A 21,790-nucleotide genomic window follows, 5' to 3' on the forward strand; every position below is an offset into this window, starting at 1 on the left:
GCACTTGGCATTTTGGCCAATGTGAATAAGGTAAGCACGAACGGAAGAGGGAAGTCTAGGTACAGCCCAGGATGGTTAGAAACTGTGGTGCTGGCAGGGGGCCGTGGCTCACGCCTGTGATCAAAGCACTTTGGGAGGCTGAGACAGGCAGATCACCTGAGGTCAGGAGTTCGAGGCCAGCCTGGCCAATATGGCCAAACCCCGGCTCTACTAAAAATACAAAAATTAGCTAGGCATGGTGGTAGGTGCCTGTAATCCTAGCTACTCAGGAGGCTGAGGCAGGAGAATCGCGTGAACCCAGGAGGCAGAGGATGCAGTGAGTTGAGATCACGTCATTGCACTCCAGCCTGGGCAACAAGAGCAAAACTCCGTCTTGAACAAATAAACAAACAAAAAAAGAAACTGGTGCCTATGAGAGTGTGTGCCAACTCATAGCAGGGGCCTGCCCTTGTGCATTTTTCTTCTGTCTTTGCTTTTTAAATACTGCACTGTAGTGATTTTTTATTATGCAAATTAACATCCAGCTAAAGTAATTTATTTTTTGTGCCTGATTCTTGTGTTATTCCAGCATCCGTTGTCATTTCATAGAAAAGTCCTTTCTGACGTATCAAATTCTGAGGCGCTTCGAATTCCACAATGCTTCCTGAGTCTAGAACAAGCACCCTGAAATGTGAAAAGAATAGCGTCAGGTAACCTACAGTCTTCCACCTCACATTTTATTGGTCCTGCTAATATAAAGTTTAAGTCAGTGTATGAGTTATTTCAGTTCAACATATAGGTGCTAGTTAATTCAGGAACTATATCAAGTTCTCTAATATTCTTTTAGCTTTAACTTTTCCTTTCAATTATTTTGGAAAACACCTTCTATATCATTATCTATAGCAAGTTTTCTAATATTCTTTTAGCTTTAACTTTTTCTTCAATTATTTTGGAAAATACCTCTTACATCATTAGGGAAAATTGTGTATCTCTCAGCACAGATATAATTATTTATGACTGGCAAGTAATCAGTGTGTTTCATATACCCAATATTTATCTTGGCAGAAATGATTTTATTTCTGAAAAGAAAGCAAGCACACCTGTCTGAATCAATGATAGACTGCAGTCTGTGAGCAATGGTCAGGATGGTGCAATCAGCAAACTCCTTCCTGATTGTGGTCTGCACCAACTTGTCCATCTCAAAGTCTATGGAGGCTGTTGCTTCATCCAAGATGAGAATTTTTGTTTTTCGAAGCAAAGCACGAGCAACACAGACCAGCTGCCGTTGTCCCATGCTGTTAAAATGATAATAATAATAATTTCAACAATGGACTTTATGGTAACACACTTCATGTTTTAAAATTCTGATGGTACCGCTATTCATTCTTTTTCTCACCCACAACTGCATTTGTTCTTTTATTCAAGAAACATTTATTGAGGGAGGGCCAGACTTTAGACCAATGAGCAAAACAGACAAAAATCTCTGTGTAGCAGATACTTTCTCATGGGGACACAGAAAGCAATAAGCAAGATAATTGAGTAAAAAGCATAGTAGGAGGTGCAACATTATATGTGCACGAGTACAGTGCAACATTGTATGTAGTAATTTCATGGATAATATGTATATAATAAGTGTTAAGAAGAATTCAAACACACAGAAGTGGGGTATAAAGTGTGGGTGTGGGGTGGACATTTTAGATGGGCTTGCCAAAGAAATCCTCAGGAGAAGTTTTAAGACAGGAGCTGAAGGACATGGAGAGTGAGGCATGCAGATTTCCAGTAAAAACTTGTTCCAGATAAAGGAAACAGCAGATATAAAATCCCTGTGGTAGGCGTGAATTGGCCTGGCAAACTCATGACACAGCATGGAGACCAATGTTGCAAAAACACAGAGGAGTAGGGAGAAAGTGATCAAAGAAGGGGTGGTGGGAGTCCTGCCACGCAGGCCATTACAGGGATCTAGCTCACTTTCCCTGGGTCTCTGGTCACATGAAGGGGGCTATCTTAAGGCAACAAACAACGGTGAAGGCAAAGTAGCCCCTTACAACATTTTTTAGGAATGAGGCTCTCAGAGTAGCAGTCTTGACAAAAGAAGATTGAATTAAATAGTGACTTTTCATAGAGCATTGTTCTTTATTTTTTCTTTCCTTTCTCTTAGCCAGTGGTTTCCCAGGCTGCAGCAACAATTTACTTTTTCCTTCTCTTCCTTAGAGGGAATTGGCCATGGTGCACTTTAAACAGGCCCTGGTGGCTCAGGAGCTATATTTCTCTTCGATGCCAGTTCAAGTTTCTAAAGAGCTTGGAATGAATAACTTGGACAAGTTCTGCTCTTAGCAGCTTACCTGAGGTTCTCGCCACCCTCTGAAATCTCATGCAGTAGCTTCTCAGGAAGGGACTGCACAAACTCTTTTAAGTGACACAATTCCAGCACTTCCCACAGCTTGCTATCAGAATATTTGTTTAGGGGATCCAGGTTCATTTGAAGGGTTCCAGAAAATAAAACAGGGTGCTAGAGCAGAAAATAGTCCCGCATAATCTTACCGTCATGAGGCATAAATACATTTCTAAAAATCAGACTCAGAAAACAAAGCAGGAGAAAGCAAAATTATCAGACCTACTATAGTCATCAAATTCATTTTATATTTAAAACAAAAACAGAAGAGAGTCAAAATAAACTATAATTCATATGAAGTCATCATAAGTCTCATGATTTTCTTTCTCCTATTCCTATTACTGAAAATAATAACAAGCACCAAAATAATGATGATAATTCCTGCCATGTAGTCAAGGATATAACATACAATAAATATGAAATGTAGTATGTATATAATATTATCAATCAGTATACCAACTCAGAAAGATAGAAGTTAGTATTCTTATTTTACAGAGAGTGAGCTGGAAGATCCAAAGAGTTCTTGTCCACACCACATGAAGGTAAGTTAGTGGTTGAAGAGAATTCAAAGAGGATTAAGTTCGTTTTCTTTATTCTATACCAAGATACCTAGTGAAACTGTATTTTACTCTATCTATGAGAGAAGAACGACTGATGGCTCTTTTTTCCCACTAATTTTTTTCCCTTCCAGAATTCCAGATTTTACTCAAATTTGTTTTGAGGTAAATGCATGAATACAAGCATATGTCTAAACAATATGACATTGTAATATATTTTTAGAAGACAGTACGATGATTTTTTTTTTTTTTTTTTTGATATGGGGTCTGGCTCTGTTGCCCAGGCTGAAGTGCAGTGGCACAATCTTGGCTCACTGAAACCTCCACCTCCCAGGTTCAAGCAATTCTCCTGTCTCAGCCTCCTGACTGCCTGGGATTACAGGTGTGCACCACCATGGCCGGATAATTTATGTACTTTTAGTTGAGACGGGGTTTCACCATGTTGGCCAGGCTGGTCTCAAACTCCTGACCTCAGGTGATTTACCCACTTCAGCTTCCCAGAGTTCTAGGATTACAGGCATGAGCCACTGCACCCAGTTTCAGCTGAGTATTTCATCCTTGACTTAAGAGGCATACTTTAAAGTTAGTTTGCATGCCCCTTAATGATCAAGTTCCTTTGATTCCACACATGGAAAAATCAAAGAACTTGAGAAAAGAGATCTAACTGAATTACTGTTCTTTTTTTAATGTTTCTAAACTTCAAGTGAAAAAGAGTCAAAATTCTACCCTCAAACTAACAACTAAGCAAAAACTTCAGTAATTTTTTTTCAAAAAAAATCAGTGTGTTTCAGTCTGATCTATTTATTTGATTTTTATTTGTACTTACTATTATGAAGGAATTGTATCAAAACGATGTACTGGTTTTTCAAATAGATAAATGCTCTTAGGAGGAATGCTTTATGATAAGGGTATTTAAAGAGGGTTCAATTACATAGCAGTTTTTCATATATTCCATTTAAAATGATATGGCTTCGGACAATGAATTTATAGACTTGGAAGGAGCAGATTTTTAAAAAGAAAGAGAACAGATTTTCTTGGAGTGGGTTAAGAAAGATTACTGGCAACACAGGCTTTACCTGTAGAATAATGTTAGATTACTGGCAACATAGATTTTACCTGTGGAATAATGTTAAGTTTGCCACGAAGGTCATGAAGTCCAATAGTTGATATATCAATTCCGTCAATAATAATTTTGCCTCCTGCTCTCTCCACAATTCTAAATAAGCAATTTGATAGTGTGGATTTGCCTGCTCCAGTCCTTCCCACAATTCCAATCTGTAATGAAATAATCATAAACTCTACTTTTTGTAAGGAAACAAGGCCTTTGCACTGGCAACAAATGTATTCAGGTATCAGGTCAGTGGGATCCAATTTTTGTCAACAAGACTAACCTTGATGGGCATGGAAGATGTCAGGTGACCTGTAAGGACCAGTCTTTATCCAAATACTCTTTACTTGCTGGAAAGGCTCTGACTAATCTATGTGTTTCCTTTAGTTTTGAATAAATTAGTTACTTCCTCACCAAAGATCCCCAGCAGATCCAGGAAAACCAGGTCATTCCTGAACCATGCCTAAACTACCCATTAAAGTTTAGGGCAAAAGAAGCAATGATAATGAGTGGTTTTATTGAGATTTTCAGAAAACAGATTTTCTCTATCTTCCCTTCATTGAAACAAACAAGCAAAGAAACAAATAGGGCACTGGAATCTTTTGCCAGATAGACTAGAAAATTCAAAGGAATGTCTGTAAATTTCCAAAGCGTACCAAAGCAACTCTGCATTAAAACTATTATAGGCAGCCAAAAACAGTGTTTAAGGATTTTGACTCCTGGCCAAAATAATCATCTTGTCATAAACATCTCAGTGATTAAACATTTCCCTATGACCACGGGAACTAAAGAGCAATATCTTTTGGTTGCTGATTTGCATCTTGGTATTAATAGGAACGTTAGGCAGATAGAATATTAAAGTGGTTCATTTGCCCTAATATAAAATCTTAAGTCTAACAAAATAAATCAGAAAAAAAAAGAAATCTGTTGAAGTCATTGGGGCAATGAAAATTTCAGAATGATTGCTCCTGTTGCAAAAAATTTCTGCTCCAAAAATATTTTTGCTAATGTGTCTGGTTGCTTTTTTAAAAAATAAAACTAATATCATATACTATCGATAGTTCTGTAAATTGCTTGTTCTAACTAAAGTGAGTTTCAAACATTTTCCCATCTCTCTAATGGTTTTGGAAAACACGATGTCTTTAAGTATACAAATAGTTAAATATATGGATTTATTGTGTTGGGGTAACGATTTACTTATTGTTGCAATTCATTTTATAGAGGAAGTAAAAACTAAGTACACCAAAATTATGTCTCACAGTAGTATATGAGCAATTTAATTAAAAAATGTAATTTTTATAGAGGGAAAATACATTCAGTACACACCAACCACATGTCTTTATTACTTTTGTGTAACAAAAGACCACCTTATATTCAATATCATATTATACTCAACAATGAATGCATTCAGATAAAAGGGAAACTAAAACATACGAAATATATATGATACCTTCTCTTCCCCATGAGTCTGGAAAGTGATATCTTGCAATGCTAAACCAAGATCATCTCGGTATCGAGCCTGATAATTAATAAATTCTACTACACCTTTATTAGGCCATTGTAATGGGGGTCTTCTAGACATTATCCAAGGTGCCTTAAAACAAAAACAAACAAAAAATAAATACTTTAAACAACAATTATAATTAAAAAATCCCTCCCTCCAAAATAATTCTTATGCATGTAACAAAAATGAATATAAATGATGAAAGATATTTGTGGATATTATGATTTTCTGAAAATAGTTTTAAACATGACCAACATGAAACTTATCTAGTTATAAGAAAATATTAGAAATAAATATTTTGAGGTAACAAGACTTCTCATCTTCTATCAAGTTATTAAGAAAAAATTTTCTAACATCCTTTTAAGGACCTGAAGATAACTTGAAATTTTAGCTGAGATAAGGACAGCTTGTCATTCATTCATTCCTCGAAGGTTTGCTGGGTCATTCACTATTTTAGTTGCTGGAGGTTCCGCAGTGAGAGAAACAGATAAAAATTATTTCCCTTATGGGGTGTAGTGGGGAGAGACAAAAAGAACCATATAACATATACAGCATGTTGGATGATAATAAAGCTTTATAAGACAAGAAACAGCCAGGGATGGGAGAAGGAGGAGGTGTCATTTAAAGCAGGGTAGTTAGGAAAGGCTTTGTTGACTATGGTCAGAGAAAAGGCTAGGTGGATACCAATGGAAGAACAATCTAGGCAAAGGGTTTAATAACTATTTGGAACTAATTAGTTGTGCCCAAGACCTAAGACAGGGGCCTGTGTGGAATACTGGAGGAAGCACAAGGTAAAAGAACACACAAGACTGCGTGATGCCTGGGCAGTGAGGTAAAGTATCTCGTGGGAGAGGGATTGATGGCTAACATCAAATGATAGGTCAGGTAGGTGAGGACTGACAAAGAACCAGTTGTGATCTTCATGAGGGAAGATTCAGTGGAACAGTGGGATCAAAAGCCTGTTTGGAGAGGGTCCAAAAATGAATCAGAGAAAAGGAAATAGAGAAACAAGTATAGGCAACTTTGCAAAAGAACTTTTCTGTAACGGAAAGCAGAGAAACAGGTGTAGAGGGCTGAATAAGGTTATTTGAACACATTCATCCTTCCATGTCAAGAGTTTTTGTAGCAGTATTTGTCACAACTTGCATCAAATTACATAAAGGTTTTTGTTTGTTTGCTTAAATGTGTGTACACACATATTTTTGTCATCTTTTTCTAATGTGAAAGAAATATATTTCATGAGCAAAAATTTAGAAAATACAGAAAAATAATATTTGATATTAGCCATGAGATGACAGACTAAACAAGTTGAATATTGGTAACTGAAGATTGTGAAGGTAGACTATTTTTTCATGAAATTTCTTTGAGAAGGAAAGACAAGACCTTGGGGAAAATCCAGAGAAAAATTCAAAGTTCAAGTAGGAGTTGGAGAATGCAGAAAATATTTTGGCATAGTTACAGGCTGAGAGGAACTGCAGGGGAGTGGGAATTAGAAGAGGTGGTTAATGGAGTAAGATCTGAGAGAAAACAGGAAAAGATATTACCAAAAATGCAATGGGAAATGTTAGATTTTTCTTTGGAGGAGGTACTTGATCCTCAGATTCATAAGTGAAAGAGGAAGAGTTACAAGATAAAAAAGAAAGATAGCTTCCTAGGTGGATTGAAGAAGGAACAGAAATCCAAGTCATCTTTGTCATCTGCCCTGTTAATTAATAGAAGTTGGAAGCAGAAGCAATCCAGATGAGTAAAATATTTTAGAAACTTAAATATTATACTCTGTCACTAGTTGAAATAACTCTTCACCCTCCCAAATTACAGTTAATTAGAGGGAACAAAATAGACTGATTTATTCTCCTCTCCCTTCCCATTCACGGAGATACTAATGATGGGTAAACAGAACAGAAGGTACAAGCAATAAAATGTAATTCATTTAGAAATTTTGCAGAATCTAAATAATTATGAGTTGACTATATTAAGACACTTTTCCCACTGTAAAATCTCCACAAAGTTATAATTGCAAGTTGTATATTTTACACCACACATCAGTAGAGGACAAATCACTGTGCCTTTTAGAAACAGGATATGATCTTGCATTTGTATAACTCATTGAAGTAGGGATATATCTTATAATTCAGGGTGTATCCTAATTTAATTAGAAGTATTTTTATTTCTATTTTAGTGATATATAGAATAATAGGCCACTTTATAACAATTTTGGTTTTAATTTCATTGAAACACTGAATATCACATGAATTTGGAAATGCAGGTTTGCTTAACATTTGTTTTTAATGTCAATTTATAGTACATTACAATGTCTTACTCCTGCATCCAATCCATTTATTGATTATTTAGGAGTGCTTACCTCTTTTTTTTCTCATGCTTTTTTTTTTTTTAATTAGACAGGATCTTGCTCTATCACTCAGGCTAGAGTGTGATCACAGCTCACTGCAACCTTGAACTCCCAAGCAGAAGGGATTCTCCCACCTCACCCTCCCAGGTAGCTTGAACTAAAGGCATAAGCCACCATACCTAGCTTACTTTTTTTTTTTTTTGAGAAACAGAATGTCACTATGTTGACAAGGCTAGTCTTGAACTCTTGAAATTAAGTGATCCTCCCACGATCCCCAAAGTGCTGGGATTACAGGAGGTGTGCTTACCTCTTTATCCATATTTTCATATTCGCAAACTCTTTCAACAGCAACTGCATTGGTTTCAATTTCACATGTTTTCTTTACCCAAAAATTCAGAGAATGAGTTATCTAGGGGGTATGGTAGAGCAAACAAGAGCTTAATGCATGTTCTTTAGCTTTTTGGAACATAAATAATACTTTATTTTTTCTAAAGTTTTATTTTTCATTTCTTGAATCTACCAAGAACTTGTCACCTATTATCTCATATACTTTAATTTCTTTTGATTATTTAGCAGCTCTAGAAATAAGCATATTTCTTCATATGCATATTTGTGTTTAAGGATATTAAACTCATTAATATCATAAATAATGGAATTACTTGGGATAAGATAGACCATAATTCGGCATATATGCAAGAAGTGCATAGTGGGTATAAGGAATGATAGGAATGATGTAAGATTGATGGGATATGCCTCAAAAAATATGTGCATCCTAAATGACAAAAAAAAAAAAAAAAAAAAACAGTGTGCAAACACTTTGGCATTCTTCACTACCTTCCATCAGAAGGAAGATTCTCCTAGATTTCTAGCTATTCCTGCTCCCCTTAAAAAGAAAAAAAAATCTATATTTTCTTCTCACTCTATTCCCAAATGTAGGTTCTCTAAGGGTATAACTTTGAACAGAATTCTAAAAGTCAAAAAACTTGTACAATCCAGTTTTTTTCTTCAGTTTGGTGCCAACCCATTTGATACCTCACCTGGCCTGAACTGATGTGGGGCTCTTCAAAGCATTTGCTTAATCCAGTTAGTGGGTATATGCAGTAGTGTTTGATTATGGGCTTCTGAACCAGCCCCTGGATATGGCTATGTACATATTTCCTTTCTAGCAGCCTAAATTCTGAATTCTGAAATGCAATTGGCTCAAGGTTTTTGGATATGGGACCAAGAGTATATAACACAATCACTTAGAGTTATCTTCTTCATAATGTGGAAGCAGTTCAGGGCATTTGTTATTTTACAAAGGGAGCATGCATCCTACCACTAGTGCATTGCAGTGTAATATCAAATAGGGTTTATTAGGGAAAAACTTACAAGCCGAAGAGAAACAGCTCATATATTCTCCCTAGAGCTTGCATTATCTTCTTGCTTAGGCTGAGCAAATGAGATACACCAGCTGTGTTGGAAAGGGACCCTACACTTGTAATACACTATAAATCCACCAGGACAGGAGAGCAGAAAACTTCTGAGTAACTATGGAACATCAGGATTTCCTGGTCCTTTAGCACTCAGCCTTGAGTATCAGCCTGTTCTTCCTATAAGTTAACTTAGAATTGCTGAGCTAGCTTCCTGTGACTAGCAAGATAGATAAGGAAATGAGCCTCCAGGGCAATCCAGATTTGTCTCTCATTACTTAGTTAATATAATATATAATTCAGACAAGCAAAGAAGAAGAGTGTTTAATTAATTGGATTATAAACATACCGTATACCACAAAAGTCATTATTACTTACATTCAGGGCATAGGATATAGACAAACCAACTGTTGCTGAATCTATAGAATTGACAGCCAGCACAGCAAGCAGTGCAGCAAAAAGCACCATTAAGTTGCCAAGAAATTCAAGTCTAACAGACAGCCACCTGTGATAAATGGAATATATTCCTGAGTAACTGAGATGGAAAAGTTTTGGTGTATTTAGTACTAACTGTCTCCTCTGGGAAATCGAGACGTAAACAGAAAGAGCTCCTTTCTTTTTTCTCCCCCACTTACTTGGAATTCAATCAAACATAGGATCATCCATGATAACTTAAAGAATTCATCTGCATGAAAATGCATTTTACTTTTGCAGAACTTTGCTTTAAAACTTGATCAGAATTTAAAAGCAAAATAACACCAGCTAAAATGATGTATTGCATTTTAAAAATCCTATTGGAAAATCAATTCCCCTTCCAATTGTATATACTTTTTAATATGATAAAATTAGTCTCTAAAAATTGAAATGTGCTCAACCACTATTTAATATTTCATTTTTCTCCTTTATGTGAGATTAGAACTTCAAATTCAAAAATTTTTTATAAAATTTGTATACACTGTTTTGTAACAGTGTATACAAATAAAATATATCCTAAAAATATAAAGCAATATAAAACACCATGCAGAATTATGTCATGAGTAATTCTAATAGCACCTTTTTCATATTAAATTTTATATACCATTCATGTGAATATAAATAGATACAATTCAATTTAAATGTACATTAAATACTGGAAAATATTTGTCTTATTAATACATACTTCTAAAACTTGAATGAAATGCCATTACAAAACCCTCTGTTTAGAAGTCGGTGAGCAAGATGTCTAAGAAGAGATTGATCTTAGGCTAAGTATTGATGGGACTTACCGGTTAGAAATTACATTATTGTAGAAACAGACCAAGTTTTCATTCACCACCTCTTTGTATTGCTGGATAAACCTCTGTTGATGTCCAAATGCTCTGATGGTGGACACTCCTGATAAAGTCTCACTGAAGTGGGAAATGACAGGAGAGCGGGATGCTCCTGTCAACCTCCGGATTTGCCGAGAGCTTGCCACATAGTATCTCTAATCAGAAGACAGAAAGAAGCAGTCGGAAAGATGTAGCAGAAATTGCTTTAATAGTTTAAAAACCACAAGACCCTTGTGACATGATTTAAAGAGTGACCCCCCAAAACTCAGATACAAGTCCTAACCCCCAGTATCTGTGAATGTGACCTTATTCAGAAATAGCATCTTTGCACATGTAATAGTTAAGGATCTCAAGATGACATCACCCTGGATGTAGGGTGCACCCTAAATCCAATGTTGAGTATCCTTGTAAGAGACAAAAAGGAAGACATAGACACAGGGAAAACACCATGTCTGCCAGTGGCAGAGATTGAAGTGATGTGTTTAGAAGCCAACGAAAATATCAGGACTGTTGACAGCCAGCAGAAGCTAGGAGAGAAGCATGAAAGAGTTGTTCCCTCAAAACCTCCAGAAGGAATCAACTCTGCCTATATACTGATTTTAGACTTCAGAACTGTGAGAGATGCCAAGTGTGGTGCCCATGCTTATAATGCCAACACTTTGGGAGGCCAAGATAGGAGGGTTGCTAGAGCCCGGGAGTCTGAGACCAGCCTAGGCAATGTAGGGAGACCTTGTTTTTACAAAAAGTTATATTTATGTGTGTGTGTGTGTGTGTGTGTGTGTGTGTGTGTGTATAGGGAGACCTTGTTTTTACAAAAAGTTATATATATATATATGTATAGGGAGATCTTGTTTTTTACAAAAAGCAAATTATAAGTTGTCTACTTCCCCTTAGCTTGAAGTTGAGGACAATTAGGATAGGAAGGACTTTGGGAAGCTGGATGGAGCATGCCCTGAATTGACTGGATTGTTAATCAGCCCCAGAAAATTGCTACCAACTGGAAATGAAAATCAAGAGTTATGAGGTCTTGCACAATTTTCAGGAAAATTTTAAATCTGGAATTTTATGTAAAATCCCTGGTTTTAAAATGTCTACATTTGGTAAAAATGCTGAGCAAGCTAAACAAAAACATATCTCAGGTTACATACAGCCTGGTGGTCTACAACTGAACTCTACTCTGTGCTAAGTGCTCTGAAGAATACAGAGGACTATGGCATTCTGAGGCTGTAAAGGGATTTAAGAGATTGCCTAGATTAGGGAATATGTTATTGGGGTCACAGACCATGTGAGTAGATAAATAAGGGTAAAATGCTTTCCCTAGACAAATGTAAATATGCATACACACTTGGAGCTTCTGATAAATTTTCAGTGAATTATAGAATCCATGGAGTTCTTTCATACAACTCTCTGGGAAATCTGGTTTAAGAAATTTTATCTAGATCAATGCTCCTCATACTTTAGTAAGAATCACCTGCCTGAAGTGTTTGTTGAAAGGCAAGTTTCTGGATCCTACCTTGGGAGATTCTGATCCAATAGGTCTGGGCTATGGCCCATGGGTCCAGGAACCACACTTCACATAGCACACATCTAAATCAAACCTTTTATTGCACAGGGGAAAGAAATAGAGCCTAGAAAGGGAAATGATGTCCCAGGCAGATGAGTAAGGAAGATGACTAGAACTCCAAGTTCCTGAATCCAAATTCAGACCTTATCCTATATTACTCCCCCTAAAGAGACATGATTCCTAGACTCCTTTTTACTCCTGGTAACTCTGTTAGAGTTTATCAGACAGGAGACCAATGCATAAAATTTCATTTGCCACATGAGTGCTTTTTTTCCTAGATTTTTACAATATATATAAAACATAGCCTCTGAACCCAGAGCACTTACATTTTCATATATTCTGGATTTATTATACCATCAGTATATGCCAGCAGTGTAATAAACCCATAATAGTAGATATCAGAATAGTAGATAAGGAGTCAGTTCTTTTTGCACTATTGTGATAGAGAATGCTCCACACAGAAAATGGAAAATGACCTAGGCCATCAATGTCAAGTAAGATCGGGACAGACAGAAAGAACAGAGAAAAGATGTGCAGTAGGAAGAATAATGGAGTATAGGTATGGAAATGAGAAAATTATTTGTAATTTGGCTTGAGCAGACTAAACTCTAAAATGAATTTTAAAACTTGAGTTTTTGAAAAGCATTAAACTCTAAGAATCTTTTTGAAAAGAGCCTCAGATACTTCTACATTTAAAATATATGCTTCAGCATTGATTTTACCTTGTATATTATCAGTTATAGCTGACTATCAGGATATAGAAATCATAGAAGTTTCACTGAAAATTTAGAAATAATAGGTAATTTTCTCTGTGTTTTATACTTCATTTAAAATCTCCAACAAATGTAAGGATTACATTTTCATAGTAGATTACATATTTGAGGATAATTAACTAATATGGAGTGGAAAAATATACATTCATTATTTTGGATTCAGTTTGAGCTCCATTTACACTTACAATCTACTTTTGTTTTTCTGTTTACTTAAACTAATTTCCTCTTTTATTGAAGTCCTTATTGCCAGGATAAGTAAAAGAAATGGGAAATAGTATTTCTGCAACTATCTTTAAATTTCACTCTTTATTTGTGGATTAAGCCTATAATAAAAAATTGCATGTACTTTGATAAAGGCAATGTAAAAAGAAGATGTTTAAAATCTTTTATAATAATCTCTTGCTATCACACATTTGAAAAATTCATCTATTTATAGTTCTTGCGTGTTTGACTAGTACCTTGAGATAAGTGTCAAAAAAATTATGGGAACAGAAATAAGGTGTATAAATCTGTGAATATGAAAAGAACTTTTATATCACAGTGTAGGAGCGAGGTGGAGAAATTTATGTGAATCATTTCTGTATGAAGCTATAAATGTTTTCTAAACCAAAAGCTGTCATGGTTTCTTGTAAAATAAAAAAGATAATAAAGATATCCATTTTAATTGATTCTTTTCATTGTTTAATAAAATTGCTTTGTTTGATTGCTGAAGAAAAAAAATGCTAAGAAATTTTGTTTTCCACTGCAGCCTTACAGTGACATAATTTTGCAATTTAAATTGGATGATCACATTTTAATATGAAGATAGCAGGTAAGTATCATGAGAGATATATTTAGCTTTCCAGCAATTGTTTGTCTGTAAGAGACAGGTGATGTCTGGGAAAAAAAAAAAAAAAAAAAAAAAAAACCAAGACAAAAAGGCAGTATCTGTCTCTCTTGGATGTGCAGGGAAATTAATTTTCTGCTAAAATTACAACATACAAGTTTTGTGATGGGCATAAAAATGCAGACCCCAGCTCTCCTGCTGCAGGAGCATAGCTGACTGACAGCCCCTGCGACTGCGCTGATGGATCCATTGCTGTATTAGCATAGAGGCCAGCCAATGACTGAGTACTGGCAGAAAGTGCCCATAAGACCCTCCAACAGGCAACTGTGATTGAGAACTTCCTGTTGAACCTGTTGTAGAACTGTCCTGTAGTCCAAGACCCTTGTTACCCAATCCATCTTCTTTCTTTTTCTCCCTCACAGGGATTCAGCCTGAATCGCTGTCTGAGGGCTTGCTCAGCCCAGCCTTCTTCTACTCCCTCTCCTTTATCTTTTACAGGCATTTCCCCCAGTAAATCTCTAATACATCTATTCCTTTCTTCGACTCTGCTTCTTAGAGAACCTGGACAAAGAGGAGGTTTAAGTGGGTCTGAAACTATATTTGATTGTGAACTTATAAGTTATTAATACAAATAAAAATGTATGCACTTACTTGTATAGAGAAATAGAAGAACACTAAGGGAATAATCCCCAGAATGAAGAGGGGCAAAGCTCCCACAATGACCAAAACTGTTCCAATAACATCCAATGTACAATTCACCCACAGCCGTAAATAGTAATGCAAACGCATATCAATTATAAATATGTCCTGAAAAATTTGATATTAGGTCACTTTATTTTTAACTTTTTACAGTTTAAAATGAGAGAAAGAAGAAATACATTATTCAATGGCAAAATTAAAAATGTTTACCCAGGTATGACAATCTATTGATTTCATAAATAAATCTAACTACATGATCTTTGCTGACCCCATATATTTTCCCCCTGTAGTCAACTATAACAATTAAAAGGCTGTTCTAATTTCAAGATACTTATCATCAAGCAATTTATATTTCCCAGTGACCACTACATGACAACTAATTATACAACTAAAGTCAGACTTTGATAAAAAAACAAAAACAAAAGCAGTCCATAATTCAATAGCTAGTTTTTTTATCCCAATATTTGGGGCATTGGGCTACCAGTGTTTATGACTCAAAATTTGTAAGTCACTCCTGGGGCATTGTTATCAACTACAAATATATTCAGTGGCCTTCCTGGATAACTGGATCCTACTGATATCAGAATAAGCAGGAAAACAAAATAATCCTCATTTATAAAATTATGAACTGAAAGACAGAGTGGCCAATAGGAATTACAGAAGGACAATGGCAAGGTCATGCATTGATTTACTCTTTTTTTTTTTTTTTCGTGAGACGAAGTCTCACTGTGTCACCCAAGCTGGAGTACAGTGGTGCGATCTCGGCTCACTGCAAACCTCTGCCTCCCAGGTTCAAGCAATTCTCATGCCTCAGTCTCCCATGTAGCTAGGATTTCAGGCATGACCACCATGCCCAGCTAGTTTTTATATTTTTAGTAGAGATGTGGTTTCGTCATGTTGGCCAGGCTGGTCTCGAACTCCTGACCTCAGGTGATCCACCTGACTCAGCCTCCCAAAGTGTTGGGATTACAGGCATAAGCCACTGCGCCCAGCCTGTTTTACACTTTGTTGCATATAACTTAATCTGTTTGCGGCACAAGGTGTGACCTGAGAGATTCCAGGGAATACTAAGACACTGAACCTTGAATAGATGAACTAATATAAAAAGCGGAGATGAAATTTTGTTAATCTTACCCTCTTTTGGGAGTTCCCTGGTTATTTCATATACCAAACAGTCTAAAAATATCATATTCACATGGAATTTCCCATTTTGAATTTACCTGCCCATACTCTCATCTGTTTAAGACTCAATCATTTGAAATTTTGCTACATGAAAATAATGATAAATCAGTAGGGTTGTAGTCATAAATGTCCTCTAGGAGAAACAGAATGGTGGTCATCAAACTCTTCTATAATTTTTCAAACAACAGTATGTTCCTTGGTATGATTAAGCAAGATTTAGCATTCCATTAGAAATTTATGATGTTAGGTACTTTCATTTATGTTTTCACGTTTTATCTTCACTTCCGTTTATACACCCCCCATGTTTTTACATATACATAGTAATGTGTTAATGCACTTTGAGGTTATGGACCTGCGCATCTTAATGTAGGGACCATTAGCAGTATGTGACTACTGAACACTGGGAATGTGGCATTGCAAATTGAGATATGCTATAAGCACGTGATAAAAACCAGATTTAACATACCTTGTAAAAAAAGTGTAAAGTTTAATCAATAATTTTATGTTAATTACAGTTGGGAATTATGTTTTGGATATACTGTGTTAAATAAAATGTATTATCACAATTAATTGCTATTGTGTTTTATTTTACTTCTTTATTATAGCTACCAGGAAATTTAAAATCACATACGTGGCTTGCATTTTATCTTTATTGGACAGTTCTATTAGAAGCATTTTATGGTAGACACAATGAGAAAACTCCTACAGATAAACAGAGACGCTCTGAAAATCTCAACTCATTCCCCATTCACCATAAGTGATGTTATGTTTTCTTAAAGGCAGGGTATTTTCAAAGTCTGGATATCTCCACATTGACTTACATTTTCTTTCTTTTTTTTTTTAATTTTACTTTTTATTTTTTCACTGTTATTATTTTTTTGAGATGGAGTTTCGCTCTTGTTGCCCAGGCTAGAGTGCAATCGTGCAATCTCGGCTCACCACAACCTCTGCCTCCTGGGTTCAAGCGATTCTCCTGCCTCAGCCTCCTGAGTGACTGGGATTACAGGCATGTGCCACCATTCCCAGTTAATTTTGTATTTTTAGTAGAGACAGGGTTTCTCCATGTTGGTCAGGCTGGTCTCGAACTTCCAACCTCAGGTGAACGGCCCGCCTCAGCCTCCCAAAGTGCTGGGATTACAGGCCTGAGCCACCATGCCTGGCCGACTTACATTTTCTTTCCCTTCTTAGCCTAAAGCAGTGATTCTCAAACTTGATGTGTGTAAGAATTAGAGTGGTAGATCTCAAAGCACATGTGTTTCTTGGATTCTTTAAGTAATTTTTCAAGTGTTATTTTAATCATATGTACAAAATGTGACTCTGTTGTACATCAGTTATGTATGTCCTAAGGCTTAGAAATATATTTAACAGTGAAATCTATATAAAACACACAATATTTTGTACAAGTGAGAAAATAAGGTACTAAATATGGGTCACTTTTATGTATGCTACTTAAGGTGTGTCTTTCCTTACCTTGGTGAAACGACTGATGATCTGGCCTGTGGAATTTGTTTCAAAAAACTGGATGGGGAGGTGCAGTACATTATTCAACAGTTGAACATACATGGTTCGAGAGGCAGCCAGGGATCCTCTAGTGATTATGTAGGCTCCAGAGCAGACAAAGAGACCTAAACACACACAGTTATCACAGTTATATTAACAATATAAGGAAATTTGTGCTTTAACTTTCAAAAGATTGCTGTAAAAAGATTAATTATAAAAATATTTATATTTATTTTAACTGAAAACCCAAATATTACACCTAAAATGTGTAACTGTAGACTAAAACAAATATAAACATAATATATGATGTATGTGAAATACATAAACATTTCTGATGTTTTGCCATGCTGATACAGCAGAACACTCCCACTTGTGGTCATAGGTTCCACACAGAAATGTACAGAAGATAAAAGGTCGATCTAATTTAGCAACAGAAATTTAGCAACCTATTACTTTTAGGATGTTCTGTGGGACAATACGTTAGTTACCAGTGCTTGTAGCCAAATATTTCCATTCTCCCAGCTTCTTGGTACATGGTAGAGTTGAACTTTCTGGCCCCCTTTTGGTTGATAGACCCAAATGAATAGTTGTGAGCCACGAATTATAAGAGTCAGAACATTTAATTGCTGGTGTCAGTCCTATTCCCTTTGCACAGTGCCCGCCAGCATTTAAAATGGAGCCTGGCTCGTTTCCTCAGCTGGAGTCTCTAGGGTAAGCAGAATCCCTTTCCTGACCCACAGTGGACACATAAAATGAGTGAGGGATACAATTCTTTTGGTGTGTTAAGTTCCTAAGATGTGGTTGATGGGAGAGTTGTTCTTGCATTAGCTACTTATCAGATAAACTTGTAGCTTTAGTGGAAGAAGCTGAAAAACAATTATTAGCACACATAGAAACAAGAAAGTTCTTTGAAAGATACATTTCCATCAATATGTGAAGCCTGGGAACAAAACTAACCAGGAAAAAAAATAAGTAGATCTGCAAAATTAAGAGAGTTGTGAACACTTTATTTGAGCCTCTGGATCAAGTGGGTTTAAAAATCTATGCCTGGGCATTTTACCTTTGGGTGTCAATACACTTCCATGTTACTTAAGCCGGTTTACTCTTGAGTCTTAACAGACACGCAGCTGCTCCATTGCCTTGTTCCTTTGCAGGTATCATGTTTAAAACAAAACAAAACTAGTTGCTTCTCACCACCTTCATTCTTTTAGCTAATTTCCTTATATTTTTAAATAATATCTCAAATGGCTATTAGCTTTCTCAGTCTTAAGTGTTTTCTATTATTTTCCTCCATTCCTCCCATACTTCCCTATTTCCCTTCCAATAGATTACCCATTTTTTCTCAAATATTCAATAAATACATATTGCTCATGAAGGTCACCAAATATGTAGCTGGTGTCACTATTTTTCCGTATGCTTAATTTTCTGTGTAACTAGGGCTAATTTATTCTCAAACATTTCAATAGCTAAAAGTCTCTTCTGAATACACTCGAACTCATCAAATATCCTACTGTTTCTTTAATCGTGTTGAGCACCTGCCCTCTGCAACATAAACTGCTCCCTTGGGACTCTCGGTCTTCCTGCTCTAAACTAGAATGGTTGCTGGAACAGGCATATCTATTCTTCAGTGTGGGAAGTTTTGTTTTGTTTTGTTTTGTTTTAATTATTATTATTATTTACCTTTTATTTTTTTGAGAGTGAGTCTCGCTCTGTCGCCCAGGCTGGAGTGCAGTGGCGCGATCTCGGCACTGCAAGCTCCGCCTCCCGGATTCCCGCCATTCTCCTGCCTCAGCCTCCCGAGTAGCTGGGACTACAGGCCTGAGTCACCATGCCCGGCTAATTTTTGTATTTTGTTTAGTAGAGACGGGGTTTCACCGTGTTAGCCCGGATGGTCTCGATCTCCTGACATCGTGATCCACCCACCTCGGCCTCCCAAAGTGCTGGGATTACAGGCTTGAGACACCACGCCCGGCCAGGAAGTATTTTTTAAAAATATTATGTACTTAGTATTTTCCCCCCATTTACTGAAGCTCTTTCTATATCCTTGTTAAACTTCTTGAACTGTACCTGTAATTTTTTGTTATCTATCATTTTCCATCTCTGTTTATAACGTTGTACATTTGGGATAATTTCTTCCAAATTACCTTATATTTGTACAACCTTTTAAAATTCTTTAAATTTTTCAAGAGCTTTCTTGTCCTCAGGCTGAACTTAGTTTAGCACATTCCACATTTACTTTATGGATACAATATTTTGAATCTCTGAAAGCAGTAATTAGACATTTTCAAAGTCTGATTGTATTCCAAATATTATTGTTTTACTTCTGAGCCTGACTGCTGTGTTTGTTGACTTTTATTTATGCTGTTGGTTTGAGTGAAATGTATGCCCTGGATGGACATTATCAGTTTAAAAATACGAAACAAAGACATGGTTAATTAATATAGGTACCTGATGTGGCTTTCTTCTGCCGTTGCATACATTAATTTCCCCCAATATTTCTCTCCCCTGAGTGGAAGAGTCTGCTTCAAGTTCTGTTTAAGTGGGAAGGTACGACCCTGAAAGCCTTCATACTGGGATGCAGGGCATGTTGGCTGAGCCTTCTCCAAAAGCCACAATAAGGAGGCTTTCTCCTAGGTACGTCACACATGCTAGAAATCCTCATTTCCTCTTTAAACATCAGCTTTCTAGTTTTCATTGACTGTTTCTATCACAGTGGCTGTATACATTGGTGGTGGTGGCAGTGTTTTTCTAAAAGAGGCTGATGAGCCATCGGAACAATGTTCTAATGAATTACATTGATTACTTCCATGAAACTCAATTCTTCTCTCTGTACCTGTGAACATAAGTTCAGTGTTTTTCCATGGCTCAACTGAACATCTCCCTCTTCTATTCCAACTTCTCCAGTATCTGTTCCTGGCTACCGGTTTTCTTCTACCCTTCATTTTCTATCGGTATATTCCCGTATGTAGAAATGTATTACTCTGAAGTCTCCTGACACCTTTCCTTTTATATTTATTCACTGTCCTTTCAGTGGAATTTAGGAAGGTAAGGAAAGTAAATGAACCACTTAGCCCTCTTAAACTGGAAGCAGCAGTGTGCTCCTTAATCATCACACTTTGAAAATAAGGTGCCTATATTTTACACATTGGATCGGAGAAAGGAAGTTCCCAATAGTGAGACATAAAACACAATACATTAGAGATGTGCCAAGTATCCTAGAAATTTGAAGCAAATCGCTGAGACTCAGGGAAAAAACTATTCAGGGCAATTTATTTTTTAAAAAAATGAGGTAAGATCTTTATTATTGTCATAAAATATGGATGTAGCATTTTCAGCTTCAGTTCTTCAGTTTTGTTTGAATGCTAGCCTTCTATATTATTCATAGTGGGCCTCTAGTATTAACATGTGAAAGTTCTGTTTATGCTTTAAAGTTCCAAAAAATAAAAAAAAAAATGAGCTATGATGATGTCAGTGAATACAGCCTGCTGTCAATTAAATCAGATTCCATAAGAGAGCTGAGTTCTGCCAAAAAAAAAAAAACCCAGAAATTATACATTTTTATTTCTAGGCTCACCTTACTTATGAAAACGTTAATTTGCAGTTGCACTTAATAAGCCTTAAAAATTAAAAATTTTTTAAATGTAAAAAATGTGAAGAAGCGATACATCAGAGAAGATTTATATTCTAACAACTGCAGACCACTCTAAACAAAAGCCAATCAGGAAAAAAACTTTTATGATAAAACTGTTCATAATCTGTTGCTTTGGTTATAAAATCTTTCTATATTTACTGACAGTTAATTAAAATGAAGATTTTACATAAATAATATTATGGACACTAAAATTGCATACTTTATATGTTATAGAAAAGCTATTTACTCACTTAAAATGTTCTTCAAAGGTTATTACATCTACTCTAAAGCTGTAACATAATTTCACTGAATTGGTGTGAATTTAGCCTTCATATGTATATGTGACATGCAGAGATACAGAGATTCATGTATATATGGATGTTTCTCTTGCTGTAATTTGAGACCTTTACAGCTATTTCTTCCTCATTGAGTTGCAAACTGCAAGTCAATCTGACTCTCACTGATTCAAAAGCAAAGAAATTGTAAAGTCCTGTTCTTTCATACTCTAGATAATTCTTATATCTCATTTTCGTTATTAACATCTCTTTTCCCAGTGAATGTTGTTAACAAAATGACAGAACAAACATAAATCTGTCTCACAATATCTGCTTATTTTTCAATGGAGACAGTTACAAGCAGTACTATGGCCAGAAAGTAAAAATAAGAGAGGAGAAAAGAGAAGCAAGGTTCTAAGTTTCATAGTTTTTGTTTTATCTGACTTTTCCATTACCAATATCATGCATCTCTCTCTGTTTTCCTATATGGATATGAATATAAAGATGTAACAACTTCCACATAGATGACTCTATTGTTTTCTTATTTGAATTATTACCAGTCTCTCTCTAGGTGCCTATTTCTCTTGATACAAACACAAGAAATTATGTCTAAAAAAAACTTCCCTTTAGTTATACCATACTTTTGAGTTTTCCAAACAATTGTTTAATCACCTACAATCTATATTCTTTTTCCATTTCTCTCTTGATGATGTTTCCTTGACTATAAT

The 21,790-nt window shown here is 35.9% G+C and overlaps 1 protein-coding gene across 5 annotated transcripts in view; it reads right to left on the reverse strand.

Moving 5' to 3' along the window:
* Positions 1-484: 484 nt before the first annotated feature.
* Positions 485-21,790, reverse strand: part of LOC111552989 (canalicular multispecific organic anion transporter 1-like) — a 91,139-nt gene continuing 69,833 nt past the window's right edge. For 4 of the 5 annotated variants that reach the window (XM_023227503.1, XM_023227501.1, XM_023227505.1 and 1 more), the window contains 10 exons: positions 17,127-17,281; positions 14,427-14,582; positions 10,568-10,767; positions 9,681-9,807; positions 8,198-8,299; positions 5,487-5,630; positions 4,045-4,203; positions 2,322-2,488; positions 1,080-1,274; positions 485-663 (listed from right to left, as the gene is read on the reverse strand). In XM_023227503.1, the coding sequence (XP_023083271.1) occupies positions 525-663; positions 1,080-1,274; positions 2,322-2,488; positions 4,045-4,203; positions 5,487-5,630; positions 8,198-8,299; positions 9,681-9,807; positions 10,568-10,767; positions 14,427-14,582; positions 17,127-17,281 (1,544 nt within the window). In that variant the 3' untranslated portion in view covers positions 485-524. The remainder of the gene's footprint in view (positions 664-1,079; positions 1,275-2,321; positions 2,489-4,044; positions 4,204-5,486; positions 5,631-8,197; positions 8,300-9,680; positions 9,808-10,567; positions 10,768-14,426; positions 14,583-17,126; positions 17,282-21,790) is intronic. The other variant, XM_023227502.1, reaches the window with a different exon arrangement.

The sequence above is a fragment of the Piliocolobus tephrosceles genome, chromosome 19 (assembly GCF_002776525.5).
Source record: "Piliocolobus tephrosceles isolate RC106 chromosome 19, ASM277652v3, whole genome shotgun sequence".
In the NCBI taxonomy this organism is placed as follows: Eukaryota; Metazoa; Chordata; class Mammalia; order Primates; family Cercopithecidae; genus Piliocolobus; species Piliocolobus tephrosceles.